At 54.7% G+C, this 17655-nt stretch overlaps 1 protein-coding gene across 1 annotated transcript; it reads right to left on the bottom strand.

The window, feature by feature from the left end:
• Positions 1-3665: 3665 nt before the first annotated feature.
• Positions 3666-16022, bottom strand: CDX1 (caudal type homeobox 1). The gene is made up of 3 exons (XM_053991332.1): positions 15596-16022; positions 4095-4240; positions 3666-3872 (listed from the first exon to the last, which is right to left on the bottom strand). Exons 1-3 carry the CDS (start codon positions 16020-16022, stop codon positions 3666-3668), a joined length of 780 nt encoding a protein of 259 aa, XP_053847307.1.
• Positions 16023-17655: the final 1633 nt, after the last annotated feature.

The following is a 17655-nucleotide window of genomic DNA, read 5'->3' as shown; positions in this document are numbered from 1 at the left end:
TTGTCACCTGCCAGGGGTTGAACTGCCAAGGTGACACGTGTCCAGGAGGTTTGAACCAAAGGTTCCAAAGCTGGTGGGGACATGGTGTCCACCAGCCCCTTTCCTGGCACAGGGAGGGCCCTGCATGGTTCACCCATCCCTGCCCAAACAGCAGATGCAGGGCGCAGGGGGGGACCTGGGAGGGGGAACAGAGCAGATGCATTTCATCACCCGGTCAAGGGGCGTGTGTGTGTGTAGGGGGAAGGGGTGGCTGGGTGTGTGGGTGCATTTATTGCCTCTTCCCGCCAGCACTGGCTCCCTGTGCACACACGGGTGGCAGGGACCCAAGGGCACAGCCCACGGCTCCCTGGACTTTTACCCTGCTGTGCAAACAGGCAGGCGCCAGATTAGGGTATCAGTTGGAATTTCATCTTGTCAACAGCACCCGCAGCCTCTCTGGGCAGGCAGTGGAGCATCTTCCCTCTGTCCCAGCCCCTCATCTCCCTGCAGGCCACCCAACACCACAGGTGAATTTGGGAGATGCACATTTCACCCCCACCAGGACTCTGTTCCCCTCCCCAGTGCTGTCTGCAGGCTCTCCCCTTGCAGACAGTAGTGATGCCCAGTGCTGGGCTGCCATCACCCCATCCCCTGCCAGGGCAGGACCCCACTGCTGCTCTCCACGTGGCAATGGCAAAATTGGACATTAAAGGCAGCCAAAGCCCAGGGAGGGAGGATGAGTGTGGGGGAGCCAGCCCCCACCCTGGGGACCATGCTGGAGACTGCACACAGACGCAGCTCCAGTTTCCCCAGTCCAGCCCACTCTTCTGGCATGTGGCTGATTCAGTCTCATCCCTTTCCTATACATCATCAGCTCCATTGCATTTGCATCCCCCTGCCTATTTTAGTTCCTGATTCCCCACGTTTCCTTGCAGGGGTGCATGAGGTGTTTCTCCTGTGCCATGGGCAGCCTGGCACCATGCTGGTGAGTGCAGGGTCACCAGGGTGCAGCAGTAGGTGCAGCAGTAGGTGCAGCCTCTGTTGCAATTGCAGGAACAAACACTTTGTTCTGTCCCTCTCTCAGCAATGCCACCTCATCCTGTTCCCACTCCTCCATCTCCTCCACCCACGAGGACTTTATCCTGCTTCAGGTGTCCTTCCACAGCCAGCTGCCCTGCCCTGGCACCTCAACACACCCCATGCAATGCCTGGCACTGGGAAGAGTTTTGGGGCTGGAGGAGCCATTTGGGGAAGGGATTCGAGGGCAGCTGCTTGCTCAGTGTTCTGCTAGATGAGGGGAACACTCATGGGATGGAGAGGGGAGCGTGTCAGGCACCAATGCCAGCTGTCCCGGGCACTATCTCACATCCTCATTCTCTGTTTATTCATCTTGGACAAGGAGGATATTCAGCCCATCGACAGCCATAAAATGAGATTAGAGACCAGGAGGCGCCAACGGGAGTTGGCCACATCCGTGGGCAGCTGGCCTTGTTCTTTGGCCTCTACCAGCCCAACAATGGCCTCACCCTCTCCCCTCTGTCTCCAGTGCTGTGAGTTTGCAGCCATCGTGTCTGCCATCCCTCTTGGTGCCAAAGGAATGAGACGTGGCAGTGCCATGCTGTGATATGAGCCATGCCACTGCCAGCAGTGTCCCTGTGGGACAGGCACACCGTGTGCTACAGGGACAAGGCTGCTGCCTCAAGGCACCCTTCCCAACCCCGGCTGTGCCCAGGAGCATCGGCCCCAGTGTGACCCCGAAGCCAGCATCCTCCTCTGCCCCAGCACCACGGGCAGCAATGACAGCAACAAACCTGTGTCACACAGGATCCCTGCTTGTTTTTATTTTCACCGATGCCTAAAAAATAAAAAAGGAAAACCAGTTCTGCCTTATATACACAAAAACTGAGCTAAAGTCCTGAGCTGATGCAAACATTTGTCCTCATCACTGAGCACACCTGGTAACAGTGGCTGTGGGAAGTGTCACTGGCAGGAGGGAGACCCAAGGCCTTTGAGGGCTGGAGCAGAGCAGTGCACACAGTGGGATAACTGGGACCCACTTGTAAAAGCCACAGCACACCTGGGGACTTTGTGTTCTGGGGGCTGGGAGCGGTGGGGGCTGGCAGTGGACAGTGTGGCCAAGGGATGTGAGGCACAGGCAGTGTCAGGTGGGATGTGAGGGCTTGACTGGATGGTCTCCAGGCAGCAGGGACATGTCTGCTGCTCCATCCTCCCAGAGCTTGGAGAGAAAATGCTGAGAAACATCACACAAGCCACCATGCAAGGCTCATGCTCCCTTATCCCTGTCTCAGTCTTCAGAACTGCAGCTGAGGAGCACATGGTGCAGCCTGAGAAGGAGCCACAGACCCTCCTGTGTCCCAGCTGTGCCCCAGCTGTGTCCCACTGGCCTGTGGGGTTGCTGAAACTGGGCTGTACGTTAACCTGGGCCTATACAATGGTCAAAACTTAACAGGATAAAGGGACTTCTGGGCTGCAGTTCACCAGGAGGAACTGGCCTAGGGAACACAGTGGGTAAGAGGGAGTGCAGTGCATGAAGGAGCAGGGAGACAGGAAGGACAAAATCTGTAGTCCTGTAATCTGAATTTTAAAGAAAATAGGAAAATAAATGCTTCTCTGTCTTTCTGAAAACCACCTCTCCATCACCTAACACCAGGGCACATGCCAGTCATTTCTTGCGTGCCTGAAGAGGCCCCTGCCCACCTGGCAGCAGCTCCTGCTGCCTGCAGTTACTGTGCTCCCTTGGACCAGCACCCAAAACTCTCCCAGTATTGGTCCTTCTGGACAACCTGGGTCTGGTTCTTGGACCCTGTCCTGCTGGAAAACCTTCTGTTCCCCTTCCCTTGCCCATGGAAGGGCTCAGCAGGGTGGTCTGCCCCAAATGTGCCTGTGCCAGGCTCCCTTCTACCCTCTCCCTGTGCTCCAGGTGGAGGATGGCTGCAGTGCCACCTTGCCATGGCACAGCCAGGGGAACCAGGGCTGCTGGAGATGCCTCCACATGGCTCTGTGTGGCTGCAGGGGCAGGGCTGGGGATGGAGGGTTGGGCACCACCAGGGTCACTGGGGACAACGGTGGGGATGTTCAGGTACTCTTGTCAAGGATGTGCTCCAGCTTGCCACCATCACCGCGGTTTGAAGGGCTCCCATGTCACATCCCACAGCCAAGGGTCTTGCTTGGTTCCCAGGGCCCAGCTTGCTCTGCCCTCCTCACCTCGCTTCCCAGGAGACCAGCTCAGCAGAAATTCATTTTGCCTTGAGTCCAGCCAGGTCTTTTTTCTATTTCAGTCTTGTTCGAACTGCCTAAAAGCACCAGGCAGCTGGATTGCCAGGAACACCAAAGGAAGCACCTGGAGCACTGTAGGAAAGCCCTCCTCCACTATTACCCCCTTCCTTCTGCTGACATCAGGACCTTGCTACAAAGACCAGAGACCAAACCAGTGTGTGGTTCCTATGGGAGAGCAGTACCTAACCCAGGTTTTCACACAGTGAAGAGCCCACCCGTTCCTTGGGAAGGCCCCAGTGCCACCTGGCCCAGCCTCGCTGTCTGTCCCATCAGTTCAGCCAGGGACAGTCATGTCTTTGGGAAGGGGCTGTCACCCTTCAGAGCACGTGGGCTGGCAGGGCTCTGCTGCATAGTGCTTTTCTCTTGGGGTCTGTAGCTGGTGAAGAGGGTTAAGGCATGAATTCTTCCTTGATCGTCAGCGGAGATGAGGAGACGAGGCTGGGGGCATTGCTGCTGCAGAGACCTCCAATGGGTCCCAGGGTGCTGACAGCTGGTGGGGTCGGTGTGGTGGTGCTGGTGGGCTGGCTCTGCTGCTGCAGCTTCTTCTTGTTCACCTTCCTCTCCTTCGCCCTCCGATTCTGAAACCAGATTTTCACCTGCAGAAAGGAAAAGAGGGCAATGAAGAGATGAGGATGGACACAGGCAAGGATGACAACCTCCAGTCCTCATGGGGCAGGGAGGGCATCCCAAAGTTTGGAAAGGAAGGGATGTCTGTGGAGCAAGGTGGGGCCTCCTCTAACCACTTGGGCTAAAGCCCTCACCCTTCCCCATCCCCATGTCCACTGGGCCAGGGTTTCCCAGGACACTGCAGCACTGACCTGCCGTTCAGTCAGCCCGAGGGCCGCGGCCAGCTCAGCCTTGCGGCGGATGGTGATGTAGCGGCTGTAGTGAAACTCCTTCTCCAGCTCCAGGCGCTGGTGGTCCGTGTACACCACCCGGTACTTGTCTTTTGTCCTGGTCTTGCCTGGCAGAGAGAGCAGAGTGGGGGGTGAGCCAACAGGGGAAGAAGGGGAGCAGTGAAAGGCAAGGAGCATCCCCGAGGGCATGGGCATGGAGGAGACACACAACCACCTGTGGAGAGCTCAGGAGAAACACGGCAATGCCCTGGGGACCAGTGGGAGAATCAGGAGGCTCCTACTGGCTTTAACATCCTTCCTGTTTTGCACCAGAATGTTTCTTCTTGTTGGGAAGTACCTGGACTTTGGTGGAATTGCTTGGAGGAAAGAGCAGGGGGGATTCAGAGATCCCTTGTGAGGATCACAGAATCACAGAATCACTGGGTTGAGAATCACCTTCAAGATCATCGAGTCCAACCCATTCCCTGACACCTCAACTAAACCATGGCACCCAGTGCCACATCCAGTCTTTTTTTAAACACATCCAGGGATGGTGACTTCACCACCTCCCCAGACAGACCATTCCAATACTTTATCACTCTTTCTGTGAAAAGCCTTTTCCTAATATCCAACCTATGGACCATAAATCCCCTGTGTCATGACACACGGTCCCTGAGAGGAGTAGAGCTGCAGGTCCTGTGGTGGACTGAGGACAGGCTGCCTGGCAGGGCTAAGGAAAGCCCAGCTCTTTTTCTAGGAAGCCCCAAACCAAGATGCCATCACTTGAATGATGGATCAGAACAGGGGAAGGACAGAAAACCCTGAAAGGACCACATTTCTCTGCCACCCAGAGGGTTGCTCTCCTTCTCCCAGTACTGAGCTAAGACAGAGGGTAGTGCTTGAGGTGCAGTCTTTAAAGATGCACTGGAGAAAGCCCACATGATGCCTAAGCACTCCTGGGAACTGGCTCCATGGGCCAGGGGTGTTTGGCCAAAGCCAGCCTGAATCTCTCCTTGGTCCCCCAGATATGGACAGAGCTTGGGGCCATCAGGATCCACATGTCTGCAAACAGCACCTGCTGCTTTCTAGCAGAAAAATACAGTCGACGGTAGCCCAGCTGTCTCTTCCTAAGTTCCTTTGTTATTCCACAGGCACACAGGGTGACCTGTGGAACTCTGCCTGGGCTCTGGGGGCAGGTGGCACTCTGAGGGAGGACACCCATGCCTGGCAGTTTGCTGACAAGTTCCTGGTGTTGTCCTCTGCAGAAGAGCCCATAGGCAGGGAATAAACACAGCTGTGAATATTTGCTTCTCCACCCAAAATTACAAAATCCTGTTCCAGGGAGTTGAGAGGGATAATGCCTGGCCATTTGTTTGCCTGGCAGAGGTGTTTGCCCATCTTCCTCTGAATTTCTGATGCTGAGAGCAGTGCTGCTGTGGGAAGGAGTGGGAGCAAGCTCAGAGCAGCTCCATGGATTTCCCTGGGGCTGCCCTGGGTGTATCAACACGGACAAGATACTGCACACCACTGCTGCACATGTGCAGAAAGGGATTTCTAGTGACCCAGCAACCTATATAACCGTGCTTGCAGCCTGGTTCTGCCAGGAAATGGGATCTTTGTGTGCCTGCCGTCCTGTTCATCTGTTCTCCCTAACAAGTCTTTCACACATCCACTCATTTAGGCCAAATCAGTTGGACACTGGGCAGTCCCAGCAGTACAATTGTATTCTGACACCATCTGAGTGGAAGCAGGAGTTTAGGTAGTGCAGAGGAAAACTGGGCTCTAAACACCCTAATGAGACACCAGAGAACATCCACAGAGCAAACTCCAACCTCTGGGCCGCAAATCTGTTTGTCAACCAGCTCAGTTTTATTTTTGACAGTGTCTCTCTCCTGCTCTCCCATTGCAAAGAGATGGAGACATTCCTAAGCCACTTCTTATGCTGAAAGCTAAATGTAAAAGAGTTCAAGACAGGACTACCCATGGCCCCAGAGTACTGCAAGTGGGAGAGGGGCCCCCTTGCAGCATCACATGGGATGGAAGAAAGCAGCTGGTTTTCTACTGAATAAGCAGGAGCTGCAAGAATCCAGCTCATGACATTGACACTGAGCAGACCAAGAGTGGAAGCACGAGTAGAACCTGGGATGGGCATGGAAGGCATCTCACCCTGCTGGCTCTTGATGCTGGCACTCCCAGGCACACAAGCAGCAGTCACTCAGTTTGAGTTAGCACCCCGTTTCCATGACTGTGCCACTGTCTGTGTCCTCCTGCCATTGCTCCTGGTGGTGCTGGCATGGGCTCAGCACAGCATGAGCAGGGTGATGGCTGAGGGTCTCAGTACAGTCCCCAAGAAGCACTGAAGCTCTCCAGTGATCCATGGAAGAGGGAAGGAGCCCAGCAAGGCTGCAACGACCAGGAATATTCCATGACCAGGAATAGAACCAGATTTCCAGCACCATGGCAGGACCTCAGCCACTAACTGGTATTTGAGGGATGTGATGAATTCAGTGAATGTTTCAGAGTGGGGAGCCCAGCTCATCCCAGGGCTGGCCAGAAGCAAACACGCAATCCTTCCTCACCACCATCAGGTCAAACCTGTGCATGTCACACAGTGTGACCCTGTGAGTTTAAAAAGGGTAAAAAAGGTTAATTTGATTGAGCGAGGTGTTAGTGGACTGTCTGCAGAGACAGGGCTGAAACGCAGAGATTCCGTGTGCAAGGGGTGTATGGCAGCTTTGCCAGGCACTTGTCTCCTGTCTGGCACACATCAGTTGTGACAGCTCCAAACAAAGCTGCCCACGGGAGCCCTGCTGGGCTGGAGTGATGCCGGGGGCACCCAGCCCACGCAGGATCCCACCCTGCCCTCGGCCTCCCTCAGGGCTCCTGTCCATCCCAGGGGTCACTGCTGCCTCTCAGCACCCTGCAGGGGAAGGGTTCAGCAGCATCAAAAGATCTTCTGCAGCCCAGCCCAGGAGGGACCTGTGCTGAATCTGGAAACACAGCAATTCCCAAGAAGTTACAGAATAAACCAGATGCTCTGGTGGAGATTTATGTGAGGTTTAGCAGCTCCGTGAGAAACTGGGCTCCCTCTGGCTCCTCCAGGCTCAGGGGCTCCTGCAAGATTTTTCTTTCTCATAAATTTATCTTTTTTTTTTTTTTTTCTTTTTGTCATTTGAAAGCAAAAGCATCTCTAAAGAGATAATAACATTTAAATGGTCTTACTTGCAATGTTTTTATTTGAATACCACTGTTTGGAAAAAAGGAACACCTGGAAAGTGAAGAGTTGACAGATAAAGTAAAAAAAAATAAATTAAGGACTAAAGAAATAAGGCAGTTTGTGAATATCACATATGCCATGAATTTCAGTAGGAATTATTATTTCCTGCTGCAGCTGTAAATAGATCCATCACAGCCTGTTCTTTGTTATTCCTTCTTCATCCTTCATCCTGGTTGGAGGCTGGGCTTTGCCTCAGGGCTGGCAGAGCCATCATGGGGTGAGCTGGGCACCAGGCTCAATATCAGTACCAATATCATCACTTTCTGCTCAATATCAGGTAGAAAAAACTCAAAACAGGGGGCTGACGACCAAGCCAGAGATGGAAAGTTATTCACCTCCACTAATTGCTGTTTTCAGATGTTTGCTGAATTCAGAGATGTACTGTGGGTGATTCACAAGGAAAAGAAAAGGATTTGCAAGAAATACTATTGACAATGAATAATTCAACTACCTTGAATATGAATGCTCGGTTACACTTAACTCTCTCCTGGAGCTTTTTTATGGCTCTGTGAAAAGAAAGAGGAAATTCGGGACAAGCCAATCCGGTTCCTTCTGGGGAGCCCTCGTGCCTATGGCCAAAGAGAGGGATGGAACTGCTCCTGCATTTCCAGCCTGGCAAAGCTGAATCAGGCTGTCCCATGGCTGGGATAACCTGGAGCTGGGGCTGCTGCCCCAGGAGGGAGCGTGGATGGGGTGCAGAGGGGGTGCCAGTGATGTCTCTTAGCACAGTTGTTAGCCCCTGCCGACCCTGCTATGCATTTACAGCCCCTCCCGCTTGTCCCCGAAAGCTCAGGCAAAGGAACTGCTTGGGCAGGCAAACGGAGCCATCCGTGGGGAATGGTGTCGGCTTTGGGATCAAGGCAGGGCCAATGACAGCGCGGGGAGAGGGTATCGTTACCACTGTTAATGTGTAACCCTAATAGCTCTCACCTGAGCCACGATTAGATAAGGGAATAGCTTTAATGTGCTGTGCAAACCCCAAGGGACGCGCTCCCGAGCGTGCACGCACACACACGGGGGATGGAGCCCTGACCCTAGCCTGGATCCACTCCCCACAGCAACCCTGCCCCAAGACAGAGGTACCAGAACTGCTGCCCAGGGCTGGATCAGGAGCCTGGCAGGGTAAGGGAAAATCAAAGTGGATCCGGTGCCCACCATCCCAAGCTCTCTCCCCTCACAGCCACAGTGGAGGCTGCCAGGAAGGGGATCTTTCACCATCCCCAGTCCTGGCCTGCCCAAAGGATGGTTTTGAGGAAAAAACTGTGCCCCAAAAACCCTAACAGACTGAGAATATGGATATTGTGTGACTGGTGCTGAGCAGCTCTAAGAACAGCTGGGAAGGGGCTGGTTCAAACCAGGGAGGAAAGAGAATGAGGGGTGGCAGTGGCACCGTGCGTGGAGGTGGAGCAAAAGCTGGCAAGATATGAGGGGATCAGCCCAGCTCCAAAGGGAGGATCCCCATCTGTGGGACACATTTCTCCCAGCCACAGCAGGAGCAGCACAGCTGCCAGCAGCCAGGAGCATAAACTGAAGCACTTTTCTAAAAGTCTCTATTTCACAGGTCAAAGCAACTCAAAATTACCACAACCACAAACTCTGGCTCTGTGGGAAGCTTCTGTGCAGCCACCAGGGCTCTGGTCAGGGAAGCTGGGGTATGGCAGTTCCAACCCACTGGCTGGAGCCACTGAGATGAGAACCCAGGGTAGTGACAGCCGTCACCGCATAGCAGAGGTCCCCAGGGCCTGGGGACACATTGGATGTTGCTTTGCAGAAGAGGTGCTGGCAGGGGGGATGGAGGCATCGCTGCCAGGCTGCCTCAGCAGCTCCCATGCCTTGCTCTGTGCTGGCTCCTTGTGCTCCCAGAGCCATCCTGCCTGATCCCATCTTCCTGGCCGTGCTCTGGCCCCACACCAGCTCCATCTGTACAGCCTTGTCTGCTGATCTGTCTGTACTGGGGGCCTGCTCCCACACTATCTGATGGCATCGCAATATTATAATGCTGAAAAACATCAGGTGTAAAAGTCCTGTCACCACAGAGCACCTGGGAAAGAACTGGTCCATAGCAGAGGTGAAGTGCAGCAAGACAGGCCACAAGGCTGTCCCCTCCGTGTGGGTGCTTCTTCTCCATGATAAAGCTGCTCCATTCTAATGAGCACATCTACTTGCAAAGAGGATAAAATCCTCCCATCACAGAGGAATCAGTGCTCTGTCAGGATCTGGCATTTCTACCCAGGGAAAGAACCAAGGAAATCTTCCCTCAGCCCCAACAGAGCTTAGGCAATGCAACAGCTGGAGAAACTGAGGCACACAGTCCCAGGGTCAGAGCCATGAGATGCCCTGGGCAGTTGAATCCCCAATCCTTCTGCAGCTCCATGGGGGAAATCCCCCTCACAACCCCACAAAACTGAGGACAGCCAGCAGAGAAATGCCCCATGACAGACACAGCAGGTCCAGGAAAGGGCTGAGGTCGGCTCCTAAAGCTCAGGAGCCTCCAGGCTGGCTGGAGCCACCCTCATCTGGCAGCCAGATGTGCTCCAGCTGCCTGCGTGCAGAGGGGTCGATGCTCCCTCTGCCGAGCAGCGTTGACGGGAGCCGCAGCGCACAGAGCTGCTGCTGAGGCTCGGGCAGACAGCCCAGCTCATTCCACCATCCCTAAACCGACGGGAAACGGGAACCCCAAAGTCTGCACTGGTGCTGGCAAGGGCTGAGCCTCTGATGCCCTCCCTGTTCACCCCCTCCCCACACTCATTTCGTCCCCCTCCAGCTCCAGCAGCCACTCCGAAACACCCACGCTCCTCTGTGGTCTGGGAGGGGGGGATAAACCCCAGCCCCTCACACTCCCTGAGTGCTGGGAACCAGCAGCTCACGGTTTTCACAAGCCTTCCCCTTCCCTTGCATACTTCAACTTCCTCAGCTATTTTTCCTCTGCCGCAGGAAGCAGAGGAGTGATGGATGGGACGACCAACACAGGGCGAAGGAGCGGAGCCATGTGGCTTGTTTCATCCCAGCCAGTGAGAAACGACCCCCTCTGTAGGGCAATCCTCCCCGAGATCCCTGCCTGACATCATTCCTCTGCCAGAATGCATTGCATTTAGACAACGGCTGGGTGTCAAAAACTGGGTGAGAGGAACCACACATCTTCTCTGTACATATTTAATGTCTCAGTGCTGTGAAGGGAGGGAATGCTTAATGAATCCTCACTCCTCAAAGCTCCCCCATCTCTACTCTGGGTTGGAAAAATGGGCATTTGAGACATCAGGGTTGAGGAAGGACTCATCTTGGAGTCTGAGGCCCCTCCAAGGAGCCCAGCAATGCTCCAACACCCAGAGTAGCTCTCTCCATGGCAGCTCACCTCACACAACCTGAATATTTCTTCCTGGTGCCAAAGGCTTCAGAGCAAACTGCAATTCTCCCATGTGCACCAGGTAGCAATAAAACCTGGCTCAGCTTCGTAGGGTGAGCACCAGAACATTTCACATGCCAAACTGCACCGCTTGACCCAATGGCTTTCTGGTCTCCTGCTCACTGAGGATCAAGCTCTGTGTTCCCTAAAAAGTTTTGCTCTAAGAGCAAGTGTGTGGCTGGGGAATGCATGCCCAGGGCTTGTAGCAGAGCTCGAGGCAGAGCCCAGGCTTGGTGCACAGCCCAGCCAGGCAGGGCAGCCCAGCTGCCAGGAAAGGGCAGAAACACCTGGTCAAAGAGCTGGATTTGGAGAGTGCAAACCAGTGCACAGGAGCACAGGCTGGCCCTGGCTGGGTTTTACACAGCCAGCACAGCGGGACAGGGACAGAGCTGCACCCACATCCACACCCATTGGTGAGGACACCCCTCCTGCAAGCCCCATCCTTCTCCCAGGAGGTGCAAACCCCAAGGGGATGAGGAGCAGATGCCTGGTGTTCACAGCAAGCTGGGGATTCCCCATCACAACCCCATGTTCCTGGACATGGACAACACAACCAGATGCTCCCTTCATCCCCAGGGGCAGCAGCACAAAGCTGGGTGTTGAGCAAGTCTTTCCCAGCCCTGCAGCAACTCAATCCTTTATTTTGGCACCTGGCAAATTCCTTCAGTTGCTCCCATGTTTTATGAGTGCCGAGCTGAGCGCCGCCAGCCTGGCTCCTGCGCTGGGTCAAAGAGCACAGCAGCTCCGGGGTGACACACGGGCTGCTGGCACACGTGGGGCGGACACAGCCCTGTTCAGAATGTCACCTCACTCCAGCCTGATCCAGCTCATCCCAGCCCGCCTCCTGGCTGGATGTGGCTCATCTGCAGTGGGAAGAGCAGGACAGCAGGGCAATGGGGGGGGTCCCATATGGATCCCAGGGTTCCTCTCCCCCTTTGCAGCCCTAGAGGATTTGGGCCACACTTGCCATGGGGCAGTGTGGGGGAAGGATGCAGCCCCTTATCCAAGGAATCACAAAGCTAACAGGACTGCAGTGGGTGTCCTTGAAAGGTCCCCTATAGGAAGCATCTGTCATTGGCCAGAGGTTTAAAGTGTCCCTCTGCTAATCCCAGGGTATTAGCCAGCCAAGCCCATCACGTAGGTACTGCCAGTGCTCCAGGGAAGCCCTTTTTTGTTCAAGGAAAGTCAATTCTAGGAAAGTTTGAGAGGCCTGTACCTTGGCCAGAAGGCTAAGCAGTCAACAAACCCTAGCTGGGGCCAGGAGCAGGTTGTGGGTTAATAATTCAAAGGGAGAAGACTGATGGGGCCTGACACACACCTCGAGTGTCCCAGTGAAGGAAAGGGTCTCACAGGGAATGAGCATGGCCTAAAGAGAGGCTCCCCATGCAGGGACTGACCAGGGAAATGCACTGCACCATCATCCCAAAACATACCAAGCACAGCATGAATCCCAGCAGTCCAGGGGAAACATATCTGTCTCATTATTGGGATTTGAACTCTTTCCCCCAGTGTTCATGGGCCCCTCCAGGAAAATAAACAGAGCTGGAAAACTGACCTAGAAATAATAAAGCTGAGATGGAAAACTGCAGACCCAGCAAATCACCACATGCTCAGAGCATCACTGCTCACCCTCCATCACCCCAAAACCTGCGTGGGCACCATGGGCATTGGTACCACATGAAGCCCTGAGCACATTTGCCTCTGCAAGGGATGCTCCAATTGCACTTTCACTTGCAATATTTAGCACTGCAGCCCCTGCTCAATTAGTGACCTAAAAGCCAGACCCGAGGCGGTATCTGAGGATTTGCATGACTAACAAGCAGAGGGTGAATTTCAAAGTTCAGCCAGCTCCACTTCCAACCACCTTCCTGAGCTTTTTATAAACCCTGGGTGCAATTCACAGGGAAGTTTGCAAATAATTGTGAATAAGGAGGAAGCATGAGGCTCTGACATGCTGCTAGTGAAGATTTTATGAGCAGAAAAGGAGGTGACATTGGAGAGAGAAATGAGGCCTGGGGACATTTTCCAGCTCGGTTCCCCCTGTGACTCCCAATTCCTGGTTTAATCCCTTCTGCTGCTGGGTTATCTCAGCTCAGCCAGGTGAAGCATGCATGAATGTAGCAACAGGTACAGAAAATCTCCCCCCTGTAAAGCCTGACTCTGCAGTGAGTCACTGGGAGATTTCTCATTGATTTTTCTCAAGCTCTGGATCACATTTGCAGAAGTGCCCAACACACTCATATTCCCTGCACAACAATTTATTTTGCTACCATGCAGCTCTTCCCCAAAAGATTTCAAACTATGGCCAGAAGCTGTTCATACGAGCCAAGACAGAAGGGGAACATTAATTTACAACCCTCTGAAGTGTTATGATTTATAGCATTCGCAATGAAACTGTTGATATTTATAGCAAAAAACCTCCGTGTATTCATTTCCTATTCCCTCACTGTGGTGAGATGAGGAGTTTATCAATCCAGACTGATCAAAGTCCAGTTCATTGATTTCAATAAAATGATTCATCTAAGAACTTCACCCTTATCTATGTCAAACCCATCTCTGCCCTACTCTCTTTCAAGCTTAATGAAGACTTCTATTTAAAGGGCAGCACTGGAAAGCACCAACTGCATCCCATCATCTCCCAGCTCATGATCCCACCACAACCAAATCCTGCAGTTGCTTGGCAGCAGCAGCATTGGGCTTGGACCCAGCAGAGGTGCAAGGACAGGTCCTTAATCCTAAGGAAACCACCCCAAGAAAGAGCCTTTCACCCCTGCATCACCGTGGTGGGGCTGGGGTAGCTCCTCTGTGTGTGAGAGGAACAAGACTGGTTTATTTGTTCCTTTGTATGTATTTGATCTCAGAGATACAAACTAAGCAACTAATGATATTTTTCCACAATTCAATCAACTCAATTGTCGTCTAACTCAATCAGAGGCACTTTCAAGCTCCTGCTTTATCTTGGCCCCACTGCTGGGTGTAAACCCATGGCCTTGATCCAGAGGGAGAGGTGTGCTGATGGCTTTCCTTCCCCATTCATTTTCCCTCCCACCTCTCTTCTCAGAAGAAACCAAGATGTTCAGACCTACAAAACCTGCAGAAGTGGCAGGGTTCCTGCTGCAGGAGAGGGTTGCACATCACATTTCCCTCTCCACCCTGGGCAGAGGGAAGTCCTCAGCCCTGGCATGCCTGTGGGTCTCCATCACTGCATCTGGGGAGAAGCATTTTTCCTAAATAGTTACATTCAGTGCTTAAAATGGGACAGGAAATACCAGCCTGCCCCTCCCTCCCCTTTCCAGACTGGGGCTGGGCTTTTTTTCCATTTATCGAGATGTTCTGCCTGCTCCACTGCAGACACTGGTCCCCATCCCTGCCACACAGATTCTGGGAATACGAGTAGGTATTTTCCATGCTGGAAGACCCCAGGCACCTCTGCAGAAGACCCTCACATGGCCCTTGGCCACTGGGAATAGTGCAAGGCAAAAAACAAGCCAAAAACTGGAGGTACTTTGCAAACAGGGAGCTCAGGCCCTGATTCCAGGGATCTGGGGCAGCAGTAACTCAGAGCAAACTCGCCCCTGAGAGATGCCCACAGCCACTCCTGTAATGAGCTGGTGCCAGCAGTGCTCTGAGGAGCTCATGGCCAGCACGGGAGAGGGAGAGGGGTGGCAGGTTCAGGCAAGCCCCATGGGTCCTGCTGGGAAGGGTCCAGGCTGGGAAGATGAAAGGGTGAGGGTAGGTCAGGACAAAGGGCCCGCACCTCACCTCACTGCCAAAGGAGCCGGCCACCATCTCCATGACAAAGAGAAGTCCTTGTCAATTTGGGCTGGCCCCAAGGGGGATCTGCCCACCGCCTTTGAAGTGGGCTGCAGGGCGGGTAGGGGGCTGGGGTCACCCAGACGCTTCCCCCAGGTCAGGAGTTCAGCGGGGACAGGACCCTGAGGACGGCACGACCGCTCCGTGCCCAGGCCAGAGGTAATCGCAGGAATCAGGGCCCCCTTTCCTGCAGAGCCGGGCACCCACTGGCCCGTGCACCTGCAGCACCCACAGCCACCCTCCACGTGGCACTGTCCCCAGAACACACACACCATGCACCCTGCACACACACACCCTGCACCCTGCACACACACACCCTGCACCCTGCACACACGCACCATACACCACACCGTCCCCACAGCACCCTGCACACACACACTGAGCATGTCACCTCCCCCCCACACACCTGGTGGCACTGCCTGTACACACACACTCCTCATGGTGCCCTGCACACCCACAGAGCCTGCAGCACCTCACTGAATCCACCTCATGCACACACAGAGCATGGATATACACACGGCTCCTTCCCTGCACACGCACACAGCTTCGGGCACCTTGCACACCCACCATACACAGCCCTTCACACAGCCAGCTCACACTCATGTACAGCCACAGCCCCACACTCTCACTCTTGCACTTTTGAGACCTCCCCATCCAACACCCCCAGGGTCCTGGTGGTCTCTGGCTCTGCCTATCTACCCAGTGGCTGCAGGCAATGGCACCAGTTGGGAAAATGACTTTCCAGCCATATAAGGCCAGCTGCGAGTGTGGAAGGACAGCACCTTCCCTGCCCATCCTCAGCCCCCGCCACCTCAGAGCTCCCCTGCTCTTTGAGGACTGGGCGTCATGCCAAGGACAGGCCAAGCTTGCTGTCCCTCTGGCAGTCCCCATGCAGGGAGAGCCACAGAGCAGGATCCAGCCCTGCAGAACTCCAGAGGGATCCTCTGCCCTGGGCACGCTGCAGGGGTGCAGGGCTGGGGGTTTCCTTACCATTGTTGCTGGTGCTGGGAATGCTGCGCCTCATCCACTCATACGGGGTGCGTCTCTGGGCGTTAGGGGAGAGCTGGGGGACCGAGCTGCTGATGGGTGGAGGCAGGAGTCCAGAGCCCGGAGGCTGAATGGGATTAAAATCTGGGGGGCTGAATCCAAACTGCCCGGGGCTGGCGGTGGAAGGCGTCGCAGCGGTGCCATAGGAATGCCAGTCCTCCTTGGCAGGGGTGTAGGGAGAGCCCCAGGCAGCTGCCGGCTGCCCGTGGTGCAGGTCGTTGTTAATCCCCGGCACATGGTGGTAGCTGGCGAAGTCCGAGTACTGCGGTGGCCCCGGCACGTAGTTCTGGGGGTTGAGGTTGAGGCTGGGGTGCCGGACCGGGCTGGGATACATGTTGGTGTCCTTATCCACAAGATATCCTACATACATCTTCCCGGGCCGTCCCTGCGCTCATGCTGCGCTGCTGAGCCGCGGCTGCGGCCGCTTGGGTTCGGCGGGGAGGCGGCCGCCCCTCCTTCGCCAGCACTCACCTGGGCGCCTTGGGGAGCCTGTCCTGGGGCCAGGCACCTCCCTGCCCACGGGCTTTTATTGGGCCCAACCTCTCGCAGCATTTGCATTGAAAGGCAGGTTTGCATTTCAAAGTGCAGAAGCCCCAGCGGGTGAGGGGGACGAGTTCAAACTTCCCACTCTGACTGCAAGGAGGATGAGGTAGGGGGTGACCCCAGGGAGCACCGAGGACCCCCCAGCCCCTCTGTCACTACCCCACAACTGTGCCCAAGCCACAGGACGTGGTCCCTCTGTAGCAGCGGGCTTTGGGGACATTAGGGTGCCGCAGGAGTCCCGTGAGGATGCCCCAAGGGATCCCATCACCATCCATACCCCAGGAACAGGCTGCCTTGGGATGAACCTCTGTATTAAAAGCTGGCTGCATGCAGGGGACAAGCTGGCCTGTGTGTGTCTGTCACCCACATTGGGGGACACCAAACTCTTGCTCCAGATAATGTTTTCCTGTGCCCAGCAGTAGCATCTGCCTCTTTGGAAAAGAGGGGCTGGTGGAGGTGCTGGGTCTGCATTTCCTTCATCCCAGAGCAAATCCACCCCTCTAATCCTGACAGCAAAGCTCAGCCCAGCCTCAGAGAGCAGGACAGATGGGCAGACTCCATGTGCAGGGAGAATGGACACCATGGGCACTGCTGGAATACCTGGGCTGACACATCTCCAGGGGGCTCACGGCCCTGCAGCAAGAGGAGCTGCTCACCTGTTTTCTCTCCTAAGAAAGCAAAACCATCTCCATATGTTGGTGATAGGGAAAATCAAGCAGAAAGGGAACACCTGTGAAGCTCTGTCTGCCTGCAAGGTGGGAGGTGTCAGTCACAAACGCCCCAGCAGAGATCACCCGCTTGTCACCTGTCAGGTCAGATACACCTGCACTCCAGAGGGGGACTGGGTGACACACTGCCCAGAAACCCCCACCACTGGCAGCTGGGAACCTCGGCTCCACTGATGTCCCCTCCCTGCCAGTGTCACACTCCAGCTGCACTGGCCACCACTGCAGCCACAGCTGTCATTTGCAGGCTGGCTTTTTCTCCTCAATCAGAAGCAGAATCCACAGAGGCTTCAGGAAGGTGTTTTGCCTTGAGGAAGTGGCAAAACACCCTCTGCCCTTTTCTCTGCACCAGCCCCTTCCCCTGCTAGAAATGTGAGCAGGGCAAGAATGATTCTTACCCTATTGGGACCAAAATAACCTGGAATTTGACAGTAGGAATCAGGAAAAAAAAAAAAAAAATAAGGATGACATTGAGAGGAGAGGGGCCCCAGCCCCTCTGTCATGGGGCTTTGGACCCTCAGTGGTCTGTGTCAGTCCCAAGAACCTCATCCCACTGGTCTAGCCCCAGTTCTACCTGAAACTGGGTGCACATATTCCTTTGTGCTACATCCACTTCCTGCAAGGGTGGGTGCCAGGATGAGATGGAGGGGAGATGGGTAAGAGGTGAGGGGTCTGGTTTACGAGGACAGAGATGGGTAAACCCCCAGAGCTGGCATCACTTGCAGTCTGCTTCCC

Source organism: Vidua macroura, chromosome 15 (genome assembly GCF_024509145.1).
Source record: "Vidua macroura isolate BioBank_ID:100142 chromosome 15, ASM2450914v1, whole genome shotgun sequence".
Taxonomy (NCBI): Eukaryota; Metazoa; Chordata; class Aves; order Passeriformes; family Viduidae; genus Vidua; species Vidua macroura.
The sequence above is the reverse complement of the archived record's forward strand: the minus strand, read 5'-3'. Positions and strand labels throughout refer to the sequence as shown.

Coding starts and splice junctions, on each gene's coding strand:
- CDX1 (XM_053991332.1), bottom strand. CDS start 16,022: ATGTATGTAGGATATCTTGTGGATAAGGACACCAACATGTATCCCAGC. Junction 4,241..15,595: donor TCCCAGCACCAGCAACAATG/GTAAGGAAACCC, acceptor TCTCTCTGCCAG/GCAAGACCAGGACAAAAGAC. Junction 3,873..4,094: donor TCGGGCTGACTGAACGGCAG/GTCAGTGCTGCA, acceptor TCCTTTCTGCAG/GTGAAAATCTGGTTTCAGAA.